This window comes from Malurus melanocephalus, unplaced genomic scaffold, assembly GCF_030028575.1.
Source record: "Malurus melanocephalus ecotype Western Australia unplaced genomic scaffold, MMel_1.1 scaffold_74, whole genome shotgun sequence".
Taxonomy (NCBI): Eukaryota; Metazoa; Chordata; class Aves; order Passeriformes; family Maluridae; genus Malurus; species Malurus melanocephalus.
This window is the reverse complement of record NW_026623306.1, coordinates 585561-600748: the sequence shown is the minus strand read 5'-3', so window position 1 is coordinate 600748 and position 15188 is coordinate 585561. Positions and strand designations below refer to the sequence as shown.

General features: G+C 44.6%; 3 protein-coding genes across 4 annotated transcripts; 1 reads left to right on the top strand and 2 right to left on the bottom strand.

The window, feature by feature from the left end:
- Positions 1 to 221: 221 nt before the first annotated feature.
- On the bottom strand, positions 222 to 6572 carry YIPF1 (Yip1 domain family member 1). 2 transcript variants are annotated; one of them, XM_057367008.1, is made up of 9 exons: positions 6413 to 6572; positions 4915 to 5078; positions 4212 to 4292; positions 4022 to 4109; positions 3741 to 3857; positions 3112 to 3278; positions 2397 to 2579; positions 1481 to 1575; positions 222 to 531 (listed from the first exon to the last, which is right to left on the bottom strand). In XM_057367008.1, exons 1-8 carry the CDS (start codon positions 6441 to 6443, stop codon positions 1486 to 1488), a joined length of 921 nt encoding a protein of 306 aa, XP_057222991.1. In that variant the 5' UTR covers positions 6444 to 6572; the 3' UTR covers positions 222 to 531; positions 1481 to 1485. The 2 variants fall into 2 exon arrangements, with proteins under 2 accessions (XP_057222991.1, XP_057222992.1); XM_057367009.1 differs by having other exon boundaries at positions 4915 to 5048.
- Positions 6573 to 7819: 1247 nt separating this feature from the next.
- DIO1 (iodothyronine deiodinase 1) lies at positions 7820 to 12732 on the top strand. The gene is made up of 4 exons (XM_057367005.1): positions 7820 to 8216; positions 9742 to 9885; positions 10939 to 11138; positions 11607 to 12732. Exons 1-4 carry the CDS (start codon positions 7886 to 7888, stop codon positions 11670 to 11672), a joined length of 741 nt encoding a protein of 246 aa, XP_057222988.1. The 5' UTR covers positions 7820 to 7885; the 3' UTR covers positions 11673 to 12732.
- A 3-nt stretch (positions 12733 to 12735) lies between these two features.
- IFT25 (intraflagellar transport 25) lies at positions 12736 to 15182 on the bottom strand. The gene is made up of 5 exons (XM_057367006.1): positions 14968 to 15182; positions 14423 to 14529; positions 14023 to 14091; positions 13431 to 13474; positions 12736 to 12962 (listed from the first exon to the last, which is right to left on the bottom strand). Exons 1-5 carry the CDS (start codon positions 15063 to 15065, stop codon positions 12855 to 12857), a joined length of 426 nt encoding a protein of 141 aa, XP_057222989.1. The 5' UTR covers positions 15066 to 15182; the 3' UTR covers positions 12736 to 12854.
- Between the last annotated feature and the right edge of the window lie 6 nt (positions 15183 to 15188).

The window sequence follows — 15188 nt, the reverse complement described above, 5'->3', positions numbered from 1 at the left end:
TCTGTGTATGAGGGGACACAACGCGGCCCGGCCAGGCGAGGAAAGGAATTGTCAGATTAGTCCACATAAAGGCCCATTAACACTTTGAAAGCCTCGCTGGCGGCACGGGCCGACTTCAAGGGTGTTCAGTCCTGTCACAACTCCACCCCTCCCTTAGACCAAACCTTGCCCACCGCTTTAGAGCACTACAATGCTCTGTGCACAAAATAAGCGATCTCGCATCGCCTTCAGAACGCTTTATTCARGGGCAAAACAGTGTGGCGAGCTTAGACTGAATTAAAGAAAAAACAAAACCTAAAAAAAACACCAACCAAATTAAAAAAAAAAACCCTCTGTTCTAGATGGGGATTGATGTTCATTCTCCTCATGGAACCAGCGTCCAGCAAGCATAGAAATGTCCAATGTCCACAGCACATTGCTGTCTGTCCTGCTACAAAACACATCCCAGGTTCTTGCAGTTTCCACGGTTCTTCAGTGAAAAAATAATCTAAAATAAAACTACTGTATAGATGGAGAAAACGGTGCTGTCATCTGAAAGAGACAAATAACTCCYGTGAATATTTCAGCTCCTCACCAGAGGACACAATAAGGCACATATTTAGGTCTAAACACTAAAATTCATTACCGTCATATTGATTCTTATTACGCATTTGGAATSAAAAGCTGATTTTGCAGGAGGAAAAGCCACTAAAATTGACTTTGGATTATGTAATTTTTTAATGACCATTTTTGCTAGGCACATTTGGTTATTTTTTACTTAATCTAATATATCTTCTATTCATTAAATACCCTGATTTCCAGAAACACACTGGGGGCTGGTGGAGAGGCCTGGCCTCTACACATCTATTAGCCTTTTTCTGGATCTGCTCCACAGAATTATCCAACACAATCCAAATGTCATCTGCTGCTGGCAGCAGTCCCGGATACCAGGAAGCAAATCTTTAAGCTATCCCATGGAAGGAATGCAGTCCAGAGGGATGGCTCAGGCTGAGTCAGCTCTGCCCAGAGCCTACACAGATGCCCCACACACGCTGCTCTGAAACGCCACCTCAAACATCAAGGGCAAAAAAAAAAATCCAACTAGTTTTTACGTTAAAACGAAAGAAAAACTGGAGTGTGACAGTTTATTCCTTAAATTTCACTTGAGCAGAATAAATTCAAGTAAATACTTTTGGGTTTTTGTAAGGGAATGACCTCTGGGAGTTAGTATATGATTTAGTTAAATGTGAGTTTAATGTTCTTTACTAAAAGTAAACCTCAAAGAAAAGAAAGATAATGTCTTTGTTCCTCAGAGTCTTTTCAGTTTTTACATCTGTACTTAAAACTTACAACTGAAATTAAAGTAAATAAATGGTGTTTCTATAGAGAACCCATTTGGCAAAATTAGTCTGTTAAACCSTTTTCCATTCAACCATAGTGATAGGGAAAAGTTTCAAGATGTCTTTGATGACTGCAGAAACCTTTATAATTAGGTTCTTACCTTATTTAGTGACTCTTTGTTATTACTGTTGTTCCATTGTGAGCAGGGATAATAGGTGCAGGAAAATCCAGTTCAGGGGCATCAAAAAAGTATGCCTACGTTTATCAGGAAAAAAAAGACTATTTAGAGAGAAACATACCTCATCCCAGCTTTTTCYTCCCACACCCACCAAACACAGGTACAAACACAGCACTTAAATGGCAAATCTGGATCTTCTTCTGTTTTTATCAGATTAGAAATGGTCAATTCAAAGTGCTCTGAACTGTACTTTTACATTTAACTGTTAGCAGCCAAGGCCTATGAAAAGAAACTGTACTAGAAACCCAGAAAGAGTTGTGTTTTGCTGTCCCCTCCCTGCACACTGAGCTGTGGGGAACCAAATCTATCTGCTCTGGAAGCTGTGGGAAACAACTGGAGCCTGGCTGATACCCTTTAACCCACTGCAATAAGGAAACAAATAATTAAAGCGTTCATTGTTTATTTCAGGGCAATCAGGGTCTTCTGTTCTGTAACTGTGTCTGAAAACATAAATCTGCTAAAACTCAAAAGCACACACTTTATATTGGACATTTAATCCTTTTAAAAGGCTAACCACAGATATTATAAAGATTAATGCTTTGCTGATACTATGATGAATTCCAGGTAAATTCAAGAGTGTTCWGTGGGAGTTGGACTCAGTGATCACAATGMGTCCCTTCCAACCTGGRACATGTTCTGTGATTCCATAATTRATTACTGAACTTACTACCRGCAYTGTCAGGGYCACAYTGGCATCAGTTTTTGCTACGTTTAAAATAATTAGAATTTTTACATCTGAGGTTTCCCAGTGACCAGCCAATTCCTCCTTCCCTATACCGTAACACACCACCTGCCCCAAGAAATAAGAGATTAGGAAAAAGGAATGTCTGTGTCCTACCAAGCAGCCAACAGCCAGCAGGGCGTGAAGCAGCAGGATGGTGGCCACRGTGGCCACTGCGATCCTGCGGTTGTCATCTCGAACCGCGGGCCAGAAGGTCATCACCAACACAGACCCCGAGAGGCACAGGGAGAACACCATCAGCACCCAGCGCACCACCTTCTGGGGAATGATCCACAAAATCTGGARAAGGCAGGAAAAAGGCTGTCAAAGAGGCTTGTGTGAAATGGGAATTCATTGATTTAACACATKGTTCTGTGGTATTTCATTGCTTCCAGCTGATTTGTGCACAAATTAACTCATGCCTTTATCTGACAYATCTGTCACTGGGAAAGAGCAAGAGTTTTACTCCCAGACATGACAAGAGTGAATCCCAAGTTATGCCACTCCCTCCAAGGCSTGTCCCCAGCCAGAGGAGAGCCCCTGCCAAGGAAACCTGTCCTTGGAGCCATCAGCATTGCTTTCCTGCACAGATATCTGTTCCCTGAGGACACAAACATCCTGATTCTTGAGGAGCAACTTGCTTTGGTTTGCTGCCTCTGGGGAAATGACCTGTCCCGAGCCTTTCCAGCACCCACAAGAAACCTTTACACTAGACAAGCTTCAACAAAAAGAGCAAAAGATTCTCCCAGTCTCCAAAATTTCRACAAATATCAACAATATTATAAGAAACAGCAAATCTGCAAATCTGCTCAACCAGAACAGCCATACTTACAGCTGTGGGAATGTAAAYGAAGAGGGAGTAGCCATATACACACACTATCTCCAGGAATGAGTAGGAAACAATGTTCATGACTTTACTGTTCCTCCACATTAGGAATCCCCAGAGAGCAAGGGGAACAAGCCAAGCGTACGCATAAATYGTTGTAGCTGCTATGGACACTGGAAACACAACAAAAGGTTTAATGTTCTACTTTAAATCCTGCCAGAATCAAAGGTGTAGAAGCATTCAGCATAAAAGCTAGAAAATTATCTGTGAAGATACTTTCAAAAGATGAAGTTTGAATTATTAATAAACTGAGGACTTGGCATTGATATCTAGTTTACACCCACTACTCTGCCAGCACTTTGACTTAGTTTCAAAGTAAAGACTTTAGAAAAAWGTCTCTTGGTATTTTCAATTCCTTTATTACACCTGTGTACAAAATGCTGCTGGTTTCGGTCAGAAATGAAAAGCCAGAGAGGCAGGAAAAACTTAGTTAAAAGTAGAAATAAAAAATTAAACTCTGCTAAATCAAAGCCATGACCTGGTTTTACATTACTTCATTAGCACATTAAAAAAAATAAAATAAAACCAAACCAAAACAGCAACCAAAAAACCCCTACAAACAACTGCTTACAAACCTTTTCTGAACTCGGGCACATAGTGGTATGTTGGTTTGCCCAGATGGATGAAGAAATTTGAGAGATTGCCACTAACAGCAATGGTGAACACGAGTGTGGCACATATCCAAAAGGGACCTTAAAAGAAAAAAAATTCAGTAACACCTCCTCTGCCCTCTTGCTTTTTAAAGCTAGAAAGTAAAAAGAAATACAAATTCAAAATATTTAGCACAGAAAATAACTTCTCACACCTACCATACCTACCTCATACCTACCATAATACCATAACACCTCATACCTACCATAAAGGTCAGGATTGCTGCGGATATACAGCCTTACAAAGTTCTTCCCTGGTACTGGGAACACTGAACCTTTGATTCTGTCCAGGACCTGTGAAACACAGGGATTTGTCTGACTGACAATGCAAGAAGGAAAGAAACCTCAGTGGATAAGTTATACTCAGACAACAGTTCTCTGGAGCAGAGTATTAACCTGGTATGTGTCCACATCGAAGAAGGTCTGGTAATAATCAAAAGTCCAGAAAGGGGCACTTTTCTTCTGTCCTGCAAGCAGCTGGATGGTGGGAAAGGCAACATGGAAAGTGTTACAATCACACTATTCTATGCATTTCTAGCTCATTTACACAATAATTACATTATTTCTGTACCCAAATTTAACAGGGGAGTGCTTCCTGTAAATTATTTAATGGTTTTCCTTTCCCCTTTCTACATCTGTTGGCAGACAGTTGCTTATCTCCCTGTAAGCAGAATTGTGCCCTGGGGTTGTAAAGTCCTACCTGCTGCCACATCATCTTTAGCACAYGCCCTCATCACCATGACAAGCTCCTTTTGCTGTCAGAATCACAGAATGGCCTGTGTTGGAAGAGACCTTAAAGATCACCACATTCCAACTCCCTGCTATGTGCAGGGACACCTTCCACTATCCCAGATTGCTCCAAGCCCCGTCCAACCTGGCTTTGAACAATTCCAGGGATGTCGCAGCCACAGCTTCTCTGTGCAACCTGCGCCAGGGCCTCACCACCCTCACAAGGAAGAATTTCTTCCTAATATCTAATCTAAACATCTTCCCTTTTAGCTTGAATCCATTCCTCCTTGTTCTGTTCTTTACATACTCTTGGGAAAAGTCCCACTCCATCTTTCTCACAGGCCTMCCCCAGCAGGTGTGAGAGCATTACCTCTGTTTTATCGGAGTCATCGGTGCCCAGTAACTCATCATCCTCTTCTCTCCCTGGCTCCTGCAGGCGAGTGTGCTGATTCTTGGGGATTTCGACTGGCTCCTCGATGCTTATGGTGGTGGCATCAGGATTTGCTGCAAGCAAATTAGCTGCATCRTCAAATTCTGCAAGAAAGTATGTTACATGACAGGTTGTAAGCAGCCAGTAAAGTTTTGATTTGTCTCCCCACTGATAACAGCCATGTGGGGGAAAAGGTGAACACGTGAAGGCTTGCAGGAGGCAGCCAGGAGATGGGCAAGCCTTGTCTCTGGGGATATTTCACCAGGCAACATCTCCTATGGCACGGGCACTCAGCTGGAGACACTGCACCCCCAGARATGCTTCTCTAATGGGATGGTGGAAGGTCTCCAATAATGGACTGCACAGGAAGGTTTGACTGGACCAATTTGTCTCCTGTCAGGAGGCGGACTTCGGGAGGCAGAGGCCATAAAAGTAACTGCACCACAAGTTTCTGGGTCTGGACTTTGGGGGGTTTTTTACTCTGCTTTTTACCACTGGCTTTTGAGGAGCTGGGGCTTCCTAGAGACTCGCTTTTTAACTTAGGTTCTGGGAGCTTTTACCGTGCTTTTGGCTTTTGAGCTCACTCACAGGGCTTGCTTGTCCTGGCCCTAGCCTGATTTTTTGTCTTTTTGCCCTGGTTTCTACCCTCGCTAGCTCTCCCTCGMCCCCTCTGCTGGGTGCTAGGCAGGATGCACAGCCTGTCCTGCCTCCGTTTGTCCTGCCTCCGTGTCCAAGCCTTTCTCGCCCGCCTCCACAATCCCTGCCGCGACTATATCCAGCCTCCCTGCCCGAGTTCCCTCCCCGTGTGTCCGGCAGCCCCTCGCTGCAGGAGCCGCGCTTTTCCCGGAGCTGCTCTCCCTCKCCAGCCGGCAGCAARARYRTGTTCATCCTGTCCCCGGTCCTGCTGGAGGTAACGCCCGCTTTCTCCCTCTGTCTCTCTGTCCCCGTCCCTTTCCCATTTTCCTTTCTCCTTTGCTGTTTTTTTCCAACCCCTTTTAATGGGCTTATTCTGGTTTCCATTACCAATAAACGGTTCTCAGATACAAAGTTTATCTATGTTGACTTAATTTCGTTCTTGACCATAAAATAACTCCTCGCAGTTCCGGGTCTACTCGACTTTTACTCGAGTTGAGAGTGGTCTACTATATTTTTACCCGAGTCGGGTCTACTCGTCTTTTACCCGAATTGAGAGTGGTCTACTATATCTTTACCCGAGCCGAGTCTACTCTGTTTTTACCCGAGTTGAGAGTGGTCTACTATATTTTTACGCGAGTCAGATCTATTCGGTTTTTACTCGAGTTGAGAGTGGTCTACTATATTTTTACCCGAGTCGGGTCTACTTTATTTTCAACCGAGTTAGGTGTGCATTGTGGGGGAAGGGGTGCACACCTGAGGCTGGGCCCCAACCCCGCGTCCGCACCTGCGACATCGCCTTTACCTTGAAATTTGAGGTCGTCCGCCGCCGCCATTCATCCGCCTGGATGAGGATCAGCTCCCCGGCGCTCGACCCTCCTGCAAGAGGACAGGGGCAGCGGTAGGACGGGGCTTGCTCCCCACCTTGTGCCGGCGCTGCTGTGCCCCGCGGCCGCGCCTCTGGAGCTGCCACAGACCCGCCCGTGCTCCCCGGCAGCGCCGCGCCCCGGGCCGGGGTAGCCCCGCACCTCGCCAGGGCCCCGCACCCGCCGCTCCGCCCCTTTAAAGGCGCCGCGTCCTCCGCGCAGCTGCAGCCAATCAGCGGCGCCGCCCAGCCCCTCTGCGCCCCGCCCCTCCGGGCGCAACAGCCCCGCCCCGCCGGTCACGCTCGTAGCGCCGGCCAATCAGAGCCCGCGCCGCGCTTCCGCGTGTGCGCGAGCGCGCCCCCTCACGGCCTGAGGCGCCCGGCCTGAGCCGGCTGTGGGTAGATCTGTGTACAATCGTACCCTTATACAGCTATTGTAACGTACACTGCGCGTTTTGATAATGGACATTTTTATTAGAAAATCACAGAATGGCTTGGGTTGGAAGGGACATTAAAGATGATCGTGTTCCACCCCCTGCCATGGGACACCTTCCGCTATCCCAGGGTGCTCCAAGCCCTGTCCAGCCTGGCCTTGGACACTTCCAAGGATGGGCAGCTTCTCCGGGCAGCCTGTGCCAGGGCCTCACCACTCCCACAGAACAGAATTTATTCTTCGTATCCAACCTAAATCTGCTCTGTGTTATTTTGCAGCCACTCCCCCTTTTCCTGTCACTCCAGGTCCTTGTCTATAGTCTCTCCATCTCTCTTGTAGTCTGCCTTCAGGTGCTGGAAGGCCACAATTAGGTCTCTTTTCCAGGCTGAACAATCCCAATTATTTCAGCCTTTCCTCATAGCAGAGCTGCTCCGTCCCTCTGATCATCTTGGTGGGTGGCTTCCTCTGGAATCACTCCAACATGATCATGTCCTTTCTGTGCTGGGTGTGCTGGGGACCCCAGAACTGCATATTATATATATATATATATATATACACACATATATATAGAAATCCCTGCAGCCCCAAAGTGCAGCAGACCCCAGAGCAGGAGGAACAAGGCACTATTTGCACAGCATCTGCATGCGTCACCCTAAGGCCTTGAGCATCAGCACCTTAGTCTTTAGTCCAGGATTCAGGGAGAACATCTCTCATTAGTAAAACACAGACCACATTTTTGGATCAGCCTCAGAGCTCTGCAGTGAGCACCACACACACACCCACCCTTTGGTGCAATTGCAGGGAGCACGGTGTCGGGCTCCTCACTTTTACAGGGGCTGAAGTGCAGACAGGGGACAGCGTGCRAGGCAAGGCAGAAACTCAACCACACACGTGAACATTTTCCCTCCCCCTCACCTTCCACCTTTGCCCCTGCCCTGCATTGTGCTCCCATCRGGAGCAGCCAGACTTCCTCCACCACGATGTCTGGCATCAGGGTATTCCTACAGAAAATCCTGATTCTTCTGCAGGTTTCTCTGTCTGTTGTAGTTGGCAAAACACTGATGATACTGTTCCCCAATGCCATGAAAAGATACATCCTGAAGATGGGTGAAAAGAGCAGGATGAACCAGAATCCAAAGTTCAGCTATGAAAACTGGGGGCCGACTTTTTTCAGCTTCAAGTACTTGCTGTTTGTGCTGAAGGTGAAGTGGAAGAGGCTGGAGGATGAAGCCTACGAGGGACACCCTGCTCCCAACACACCAGTGGTGACCCTCAGTGGGGAAGTTYGTCAGCTCCTGGATTTCATGAAAGGTCAGTAACTGTGCATTAGGTGGGTTTTGGTTTGCTGAGAGGATAAACGAGAAGATGCTGCTGAGGGAACGAGGACAGGCAGCTGAGTGCACCACATGCAGACCACCAGCACCGACTCGGTGGAAAAGATGCAGCACATTTACTCCAGCTGCCTCTTGATTTTCAAAAATAACCTGCATTTATCACCCTATCTATGCTATCCCTTCACACCACTGAGCTTATGAACCTTTTGCAAGAGCTGACTGCCTGGAAATACTTTTTGCTGAAAGCCAAGGTCATGAATTGTTTTTGGGACAGAAGGCCCAGAATTGAACTGTGTGCAGTGATTCACGACTGTTGGCTGTCGTTCACAGTCGACACAGAAAATTCCACACCAGYTCCCTTAGCCAGCCTAAAGCCTAGAAAGAACAGGGTGGGTTTTTCCAGATCCAAAGTGGCTGGGAATAAAGCAGAAGTAGCTGCTTTGTACTTTGTCCACTGCCTCCCACTGAGATTCTCGATAGAACGTGGAATTAATCATTAAGCTGCAGCCTCCATCCCCACGGGAGGGATTACATCCTTCTCTCACTCTGCTCTCCTCATTATATATAGATATTTATGCAGAAAATGGGATGCAAATTTGGAGGAGAGATACACAGTATCTGCAGGAAAGTACCACTGTTATTTAATTCTTTAGGATGTGGATCTGTGTTAGCAGCAGCTTTTAAATTCAGCCCAGCCAGAAAGATCTTGAACAAATTTCATGTAATTTAGCATAACCAGACTAAAAGAGGTGCTTAAAAATCCTGCAAGCTCTCTTAAATCAAGGCCTTGCAAACAGATGCCAACACCTGTGGGCACAAACTGTGTTAATTTGTAAGGAACTGCAGACACTTTTGCCAGTGTAAGGTTAGCTTAATAATAATATATAACAGAGTTCTGTTTAGACAGGAAATTGCAGAAATACATTGAAAGCATGAAAGCCTGTGATGCATGACTGAAGAGTCTGCAGCTTTTCCTCAGCTCAGCTTGAACAGACACATCTGAAAGAATCAGGACATGAAAYGGCACTGGGACTCTGTCCTTAACAACCGTCCCTGAACCACTGTCCCTGGATAACCTTGCAGCAGGCCATGTKTAGTATTTTTGAAGTYGCTCCAYACTAAGAATCTCAGGGAGGCTGGGRTGCCCATTTTGGATCAKTTCCTTACCCCAGAAACGTTGATAACTTGAGAATTGGCTCTTGTGATGAGGAAAACAGAAGCTGTCTGACTGCATGGTACCTGCTGCCTGTACTGGGCAGGGTCCTCTCAGTTAAACTCCTTTCTGGATGCAGCAGTACAGGTAAAAGCCAGGCTGGGAAAAACATCTTTATGCTTGCTTTGCACAGATGCAGAGGTTCTGCTGCTGATTTTAATGCCCTAGGAGAAGGTTATGGAATGACTTAGTGCTGTCCAGGAATCTGCACCAGAAGCTCAGTTCAATGTCTTTAATTCTGTCCTTCCTCCCTTCGTTTAACCACAAAATTCCTCTTTTTTCCCCCCAGACAACCGACCTTTAATCCTGAATTTTGGAAGCTGCACCTGACCTTCATTTATGTTAAAATTTGATGAGTTCAACAAGCTCATCAAAGATTTCAGCTCAATAGCAGATTTCCTTATCATCTACATTGAGGAAGCTCAYGCAGTAGGTACAGTACAAACACCACAGTGGTGCCAACCAGCTTCAGATGTGTCATTTCCTTTAGGAAAGAAAAGTGTGTTAGCAGAGGGGGCTGCAAACAGGAGAGAAACCTTCAAATCAAGTGGCAACACCACATCTGGCACCAGTCTGTGTCCCTAATTCTAAGATTTTAGTCACACTTCTGGTTTACACACTGAATTACTCCTGCTGAAGACACTCAGGTGTCTCCACCACACTCAGGTGAAGGACACAGTTATATGTTTAAAAAGCTCCCTTTAAGTGTCAGTACAGCTCCTTTTGGAAAGAGGAAGAAAAGACATTTCATAGAACAAAAATTAAGTATGCAATKCCAGCATGTTATGTGTTTAGAGGAAAAAAAATCGGTTTCAACATTTTCCAAGAACATGATGCAGACTCCAATTCGAAAACTTCAACAAGCAAACAATAACACACTTGTTTATCTGCACTGGATTCTAAGTAACACATTGGCACTCGTTTTATCCCAGGATTAAGATGGTTTTCTAAAACCTAACATTTATTTTCTAGCAGTATGTCAAACTCTTTTACTAGTTTCTGCTTTACTGGGAGGAGTTGTGTGCAAATGTTTGTTTGCATAGYTCTGAAAAACAAAGGTGTGTCCTGGCTCATGTTTCACTTCTCACAGACCTGTAATTTTAGTTTATAAGCTTAATGAGTAGAAGCAGAATCAACAGCACTGGCAAACCTTACCCAGAATATGTTCCCCACCTGGTGTCTTTCTAGGATTGACTGAAGGGGGAAAATTTCAGCTAGAATCCAACAAATGTTCCTGAATCCAGGGCAAGAGGGAAATAGAGTTTGCTGAAATTAAAGAAAAAAAAGTRGGTCTTGGGATYAYTTAYTTGAAAAGCTYTCKTGCTCCCATACTCTGAGGGGGSCTTYCATTTCATKRCAAGTTTTGGTGTTAGGAATAAACTGCAAKATTMTTYTAACCTAGTTTTGGGATATGACACAMAGCACATCCYCACCCTTGCACCTATTCAAAACGTTCCTTGCTAAATCCCTTCCTCATTTGTTTTAGATGGATGGGCTTTTAAAAACAACGTTGTTATTAAAAACCACAGAAGCCTTGAAGATCGAAAAAATGCAGCACAATTTCTTCAGAAAAATCATCCTCTATGTCCAGTGGTTTTAGACACCATGGAAAACCTGAGCAGTTCAAAATATGCTGCACTGCCAGAACGACTCTACATGCTTCAAGGAGGGAAGGTCATCTATAAGGTAAAAAATAGTGTAGCAATGAGCACAATATACAGAGTTTTTAAATTTCAAGGTAACTTGAGACTGCTTGACATTTTACRGTCAGTGTTTCATTCTGTTTGAGAGCTAAATATTTCACAATGCACCATAACTGTGGAGAGAMATGAACATACAGCAAAACCAGTCTGGGCTTTTATAATGTACATATTTGATGTACATCTCAGTCTTGCTCAAATATTTATCTTTTGGCTTACTAGTAACCCTAGGTACATCTAAGCTGTGAGATCCAGGAACACTTCCCAGCTCCAGGATCCAGATATTGGCCCTGTCCCAGCGTCACAGCAGGGTGTAATCAGTGCACAACCATCTCCCAGGGATGGCTGCARTGGAAAGGGACTCCTGCCCACAGTTCTGGTGCAGCTGCTGTGCTCTCAAGGACTTCTGCTCTGTCTGCTTGAGGATCACTGTGTCATTTTATTGCCTTTGCAGGGAGGAGTGGGGCCCTGGAATTACCACCCCCAGGAAATACGTGCCATCCTGGAAAAACTGAAATAGAAAAAGAAGATGACTTTGGAGTAAAGACTATTTGGATATAGCAGCTCAAGAATAATTTGTCGTGCACCTAAGTGTAAGAAATGAAAAAAAAAAAAGGAATTAAAAATAGCCATAGAGACAAAAAAAGAACCTTTCATATGCATATAAGGAGCATCTGTAATGAGGTTCATGATGTTTGTCTAAAGGCTTTCAGGTGTCATCTTTGCAACGCCAACTTCTGCTCTGTAGTAACTTCCTACACTTACACCACATGCAGTAATGTGGGAGCTGGGTCCATTGAGCTCTGGATTTACACTTTTAAGAAACATCCTGCAGCATAAACTTCAGGAGTGATGACATTTGCAAGAGTCCACTGGCATGCAAAGCAATTGATTTCACATTACTGTACACATTGCACTTGTATAYATAAAATGTTCCCTTTCACTGACTTCAGGAGGCTTCTGAGCAAGACAATCTCTACCAACATCTGTTTCCATGAGTATTTGTTATGATGGTCCCAGCATAAAGCACTGGCGGCTGTGACCTGATTCCAGAAAATATTTATAGAAACAAGGGATTGATCTGCAATTATTAAAAGTCTGTCAAAGCACTTTATGTGGCTTCAGATTATTTCCCTCCCTGCCCTGCCTCCTTACCCCAGGTTATTTCTACACGCTGGCAGATATTTATATTCACCCTTTATAATCTGAGTTTGAGCTGATGAGAACCTTACCAATTTAAGGACTTTTGAAGGACTTGTTTGACAGTAGGAAGTAMTACATCCCACTTGTGTAGTTCACAYRTTTTTCCTATTTAACTCAGAGCACAAGGGAAAAATTTTACAGGAAATTGAGTTTTAGTCTGAGTATTATGAATGCCTGATATAAACATATTAACTTAAATGGACTCATTTATGTTCAGGCGTTCTAGGCTGACAGTTTAGGTTACAAAATGAGAAAGCTGTTAYTACAATTAACAACTGCACTGTGTTGTGGTTGGACTTGATCTTGAAAGTCTTTTCCAAACTAATTGATTCTCTTGTATTCCACAGATTAAACCAGCAGGGAATACATACCACATCCACACCTTCAAAACACATTTTAATACAAGGTCCTAATAACAAACATTCTCTGCAATGCAGCTATCAAAATGTAACTTCTTTAYAAAAATAAACAAAAAGGGATGTCCAAATTTAAGCTCCACTCAAGTGTTCTCTGCTGTGCCCTCTGCTATCACCCGGTGCACTGACACAAAATGATCRAAGGCAGATTTGATGATGAAACGCAAGTAAGTGGCTTGGAACTCAGGAAGCTGCAGAAGGAATAAAAAAACCTGTTATTGCATTCTCTGTAGCAACAAAACCACCAAACCACATTTGCAGAAGTTTGTTAACACACAAGGATCTGGATGTTTTGGTGTCTGTTTTTGAATTGCACATMAATGTTCTTTGACCTGCAACTCAAAAAAGTCCCATCACCTGAATTCTGCAGCCTTAAAGGCAGCAATTGAAGGAGGGAAGATTGGCACACTTCTGGAAAGGGCCCTTGCACATCGTTAGGAGCACTAGGCAGGTGCAATTTCATAGCATAATCTACAGAGGAGCAGCTGGGAAGTGCAATTTCACACCACAATCTATTAATTCCTCTCTTTGACACCGACTGAGCAATAATTGTAAATAAAAACATGTTTGGTTTTTTTTTTATAGTTTCTCCCCACTTAATCTGGACTAAGTAAGTCCCATTTCATGAACAGCTATTGATGTACACTGTAAATACTCACTGGAAATTCTTCCATTTGAAGCTGTCCTTCTGTGTGTGACAAATCTAGAAAACATATTTTAAAGTAAGTAATGAAGAATAATGTGCAACGCTGTCAAGTTTTCACTGGACCCAGAGTTCAAGAACTACGAATTTATACTGCATATAGATTTTGTTTTCTATTCTTACAAGGTGATTTAAGAGAATACTTTTTTGCAATATCCCAGAGTGTGTGTATATATATATATATATATATATATCCTACTAATTACAGTGTTACAAGAGGTCATCCAAGAGACATTAAAAAAAGCCAAACCCAAAACCAAACAATGCAGGAAATGGCACTCTATTATACTACATAAGCCGGTTTTTAATTTTTGGAACATAAAGTGCACAAGTAGGGCTTTATAAGTAGGGCTTATACAGCATTTTACTCTCCAAACTGCTGCAGAGACCAGCAGTGTTCACAAAACTCACTTAAACACGACTGTTACATTAATGTCTAATAAAATAATCATCAAGCCACCATTTACTCAACAGATGAGGGTTTACAGGGATTCACTGAAGCAGACCAACACTGTTCCCACAAAACCCCACAAACTCAAGTGYCTTACCTTTTTCAACACACTGTTCAAAACCCACAGGGTCTTTAGATATGCTTCTTTCAATCCTTAAGGTCCGCACTAAAATATATGTAAATTTGAAATATCACCACAAGTTCTGATTCTTTATTGATATTTATATTTATTCCATCACTTCACATCCACAAAGCTCTTTCAAAGCATTAACTAATCTATTTTTCTCTAAGCTATGGAGATTGTGGATATGAAGAATGATTGCTCTGTGAAAATAAATCTTTATGTGGAATTAATTCTTTATGTGTAGTTAAATCTTTATTCATCTGCTAAAAGTGGCTACTTACAGACTATAACATTATTGTGGGAGCTTTCATTAAGGCACAGACACGTATTTTAATATAGCATATATTACCTACTTCAAGACACAAAGCCTTACCCAARTAACACTGGATGGCGACTTTGCTGATTTTTACACATTTGGGAAAACCAATAATCAGTTCCTGTGGGAACATGCCTGTCGTCACCCAAAATGTTTTGGAACTTCTGTGGAGAGAACAGGACAAAACCCTCAACTGCAGAGTTCCACCTATAACCATCCTAAATGAAATTTATCACAGAAAAATGGAGGAGAAAAAAGGGAGAAAGGAGAAAGCAGAGGGGAGAGGAAAAGGAAGGGGTGGAAAAAGACGGGGACGGTGGGGAAGGAGAGGGAGGAAAAGGAAGAGGGGAAGTGGGATAAAAGAAGGGGGAGGCATTTTTATTTGGGGTATTTTCAGCAATGCCCTATCTGACGATGAGGCAGCTTTCTAGAGGTGTTTGCACCTCGCCGTGCGGGCTCTGTAGGCGGGCGGTGCCACCCAGGAACCCCGCAATGGCGCTGGGCCCCGAGCGGCTCCACCCTGCGGCCACCGGAGCGGGAGGGACAAGGAACGAGCCCCGGCGGGCTCCGTGCGGGACGAGCCGCTCCCGCCGCCCCCTCACCCGTCCGCCACGCTCTCGGCGGGGTGCTCGGCATCGCTGGACGTGGCCAGGACGAGGGCGGCCCCCGCCGAGCTCCGGCACCAGTCGGCGGCTCCCATGGCGCACGGCGGGGCGGCCGCTCCCGGGCAACGGCGGCGACTCCCCCGCACGGCCGCTCTCGGTGCGGGAACTGCGGGAACGCGGGGCTCGCTCCCGGCAGGGCGGGGGAGGCCGGGCAGCAC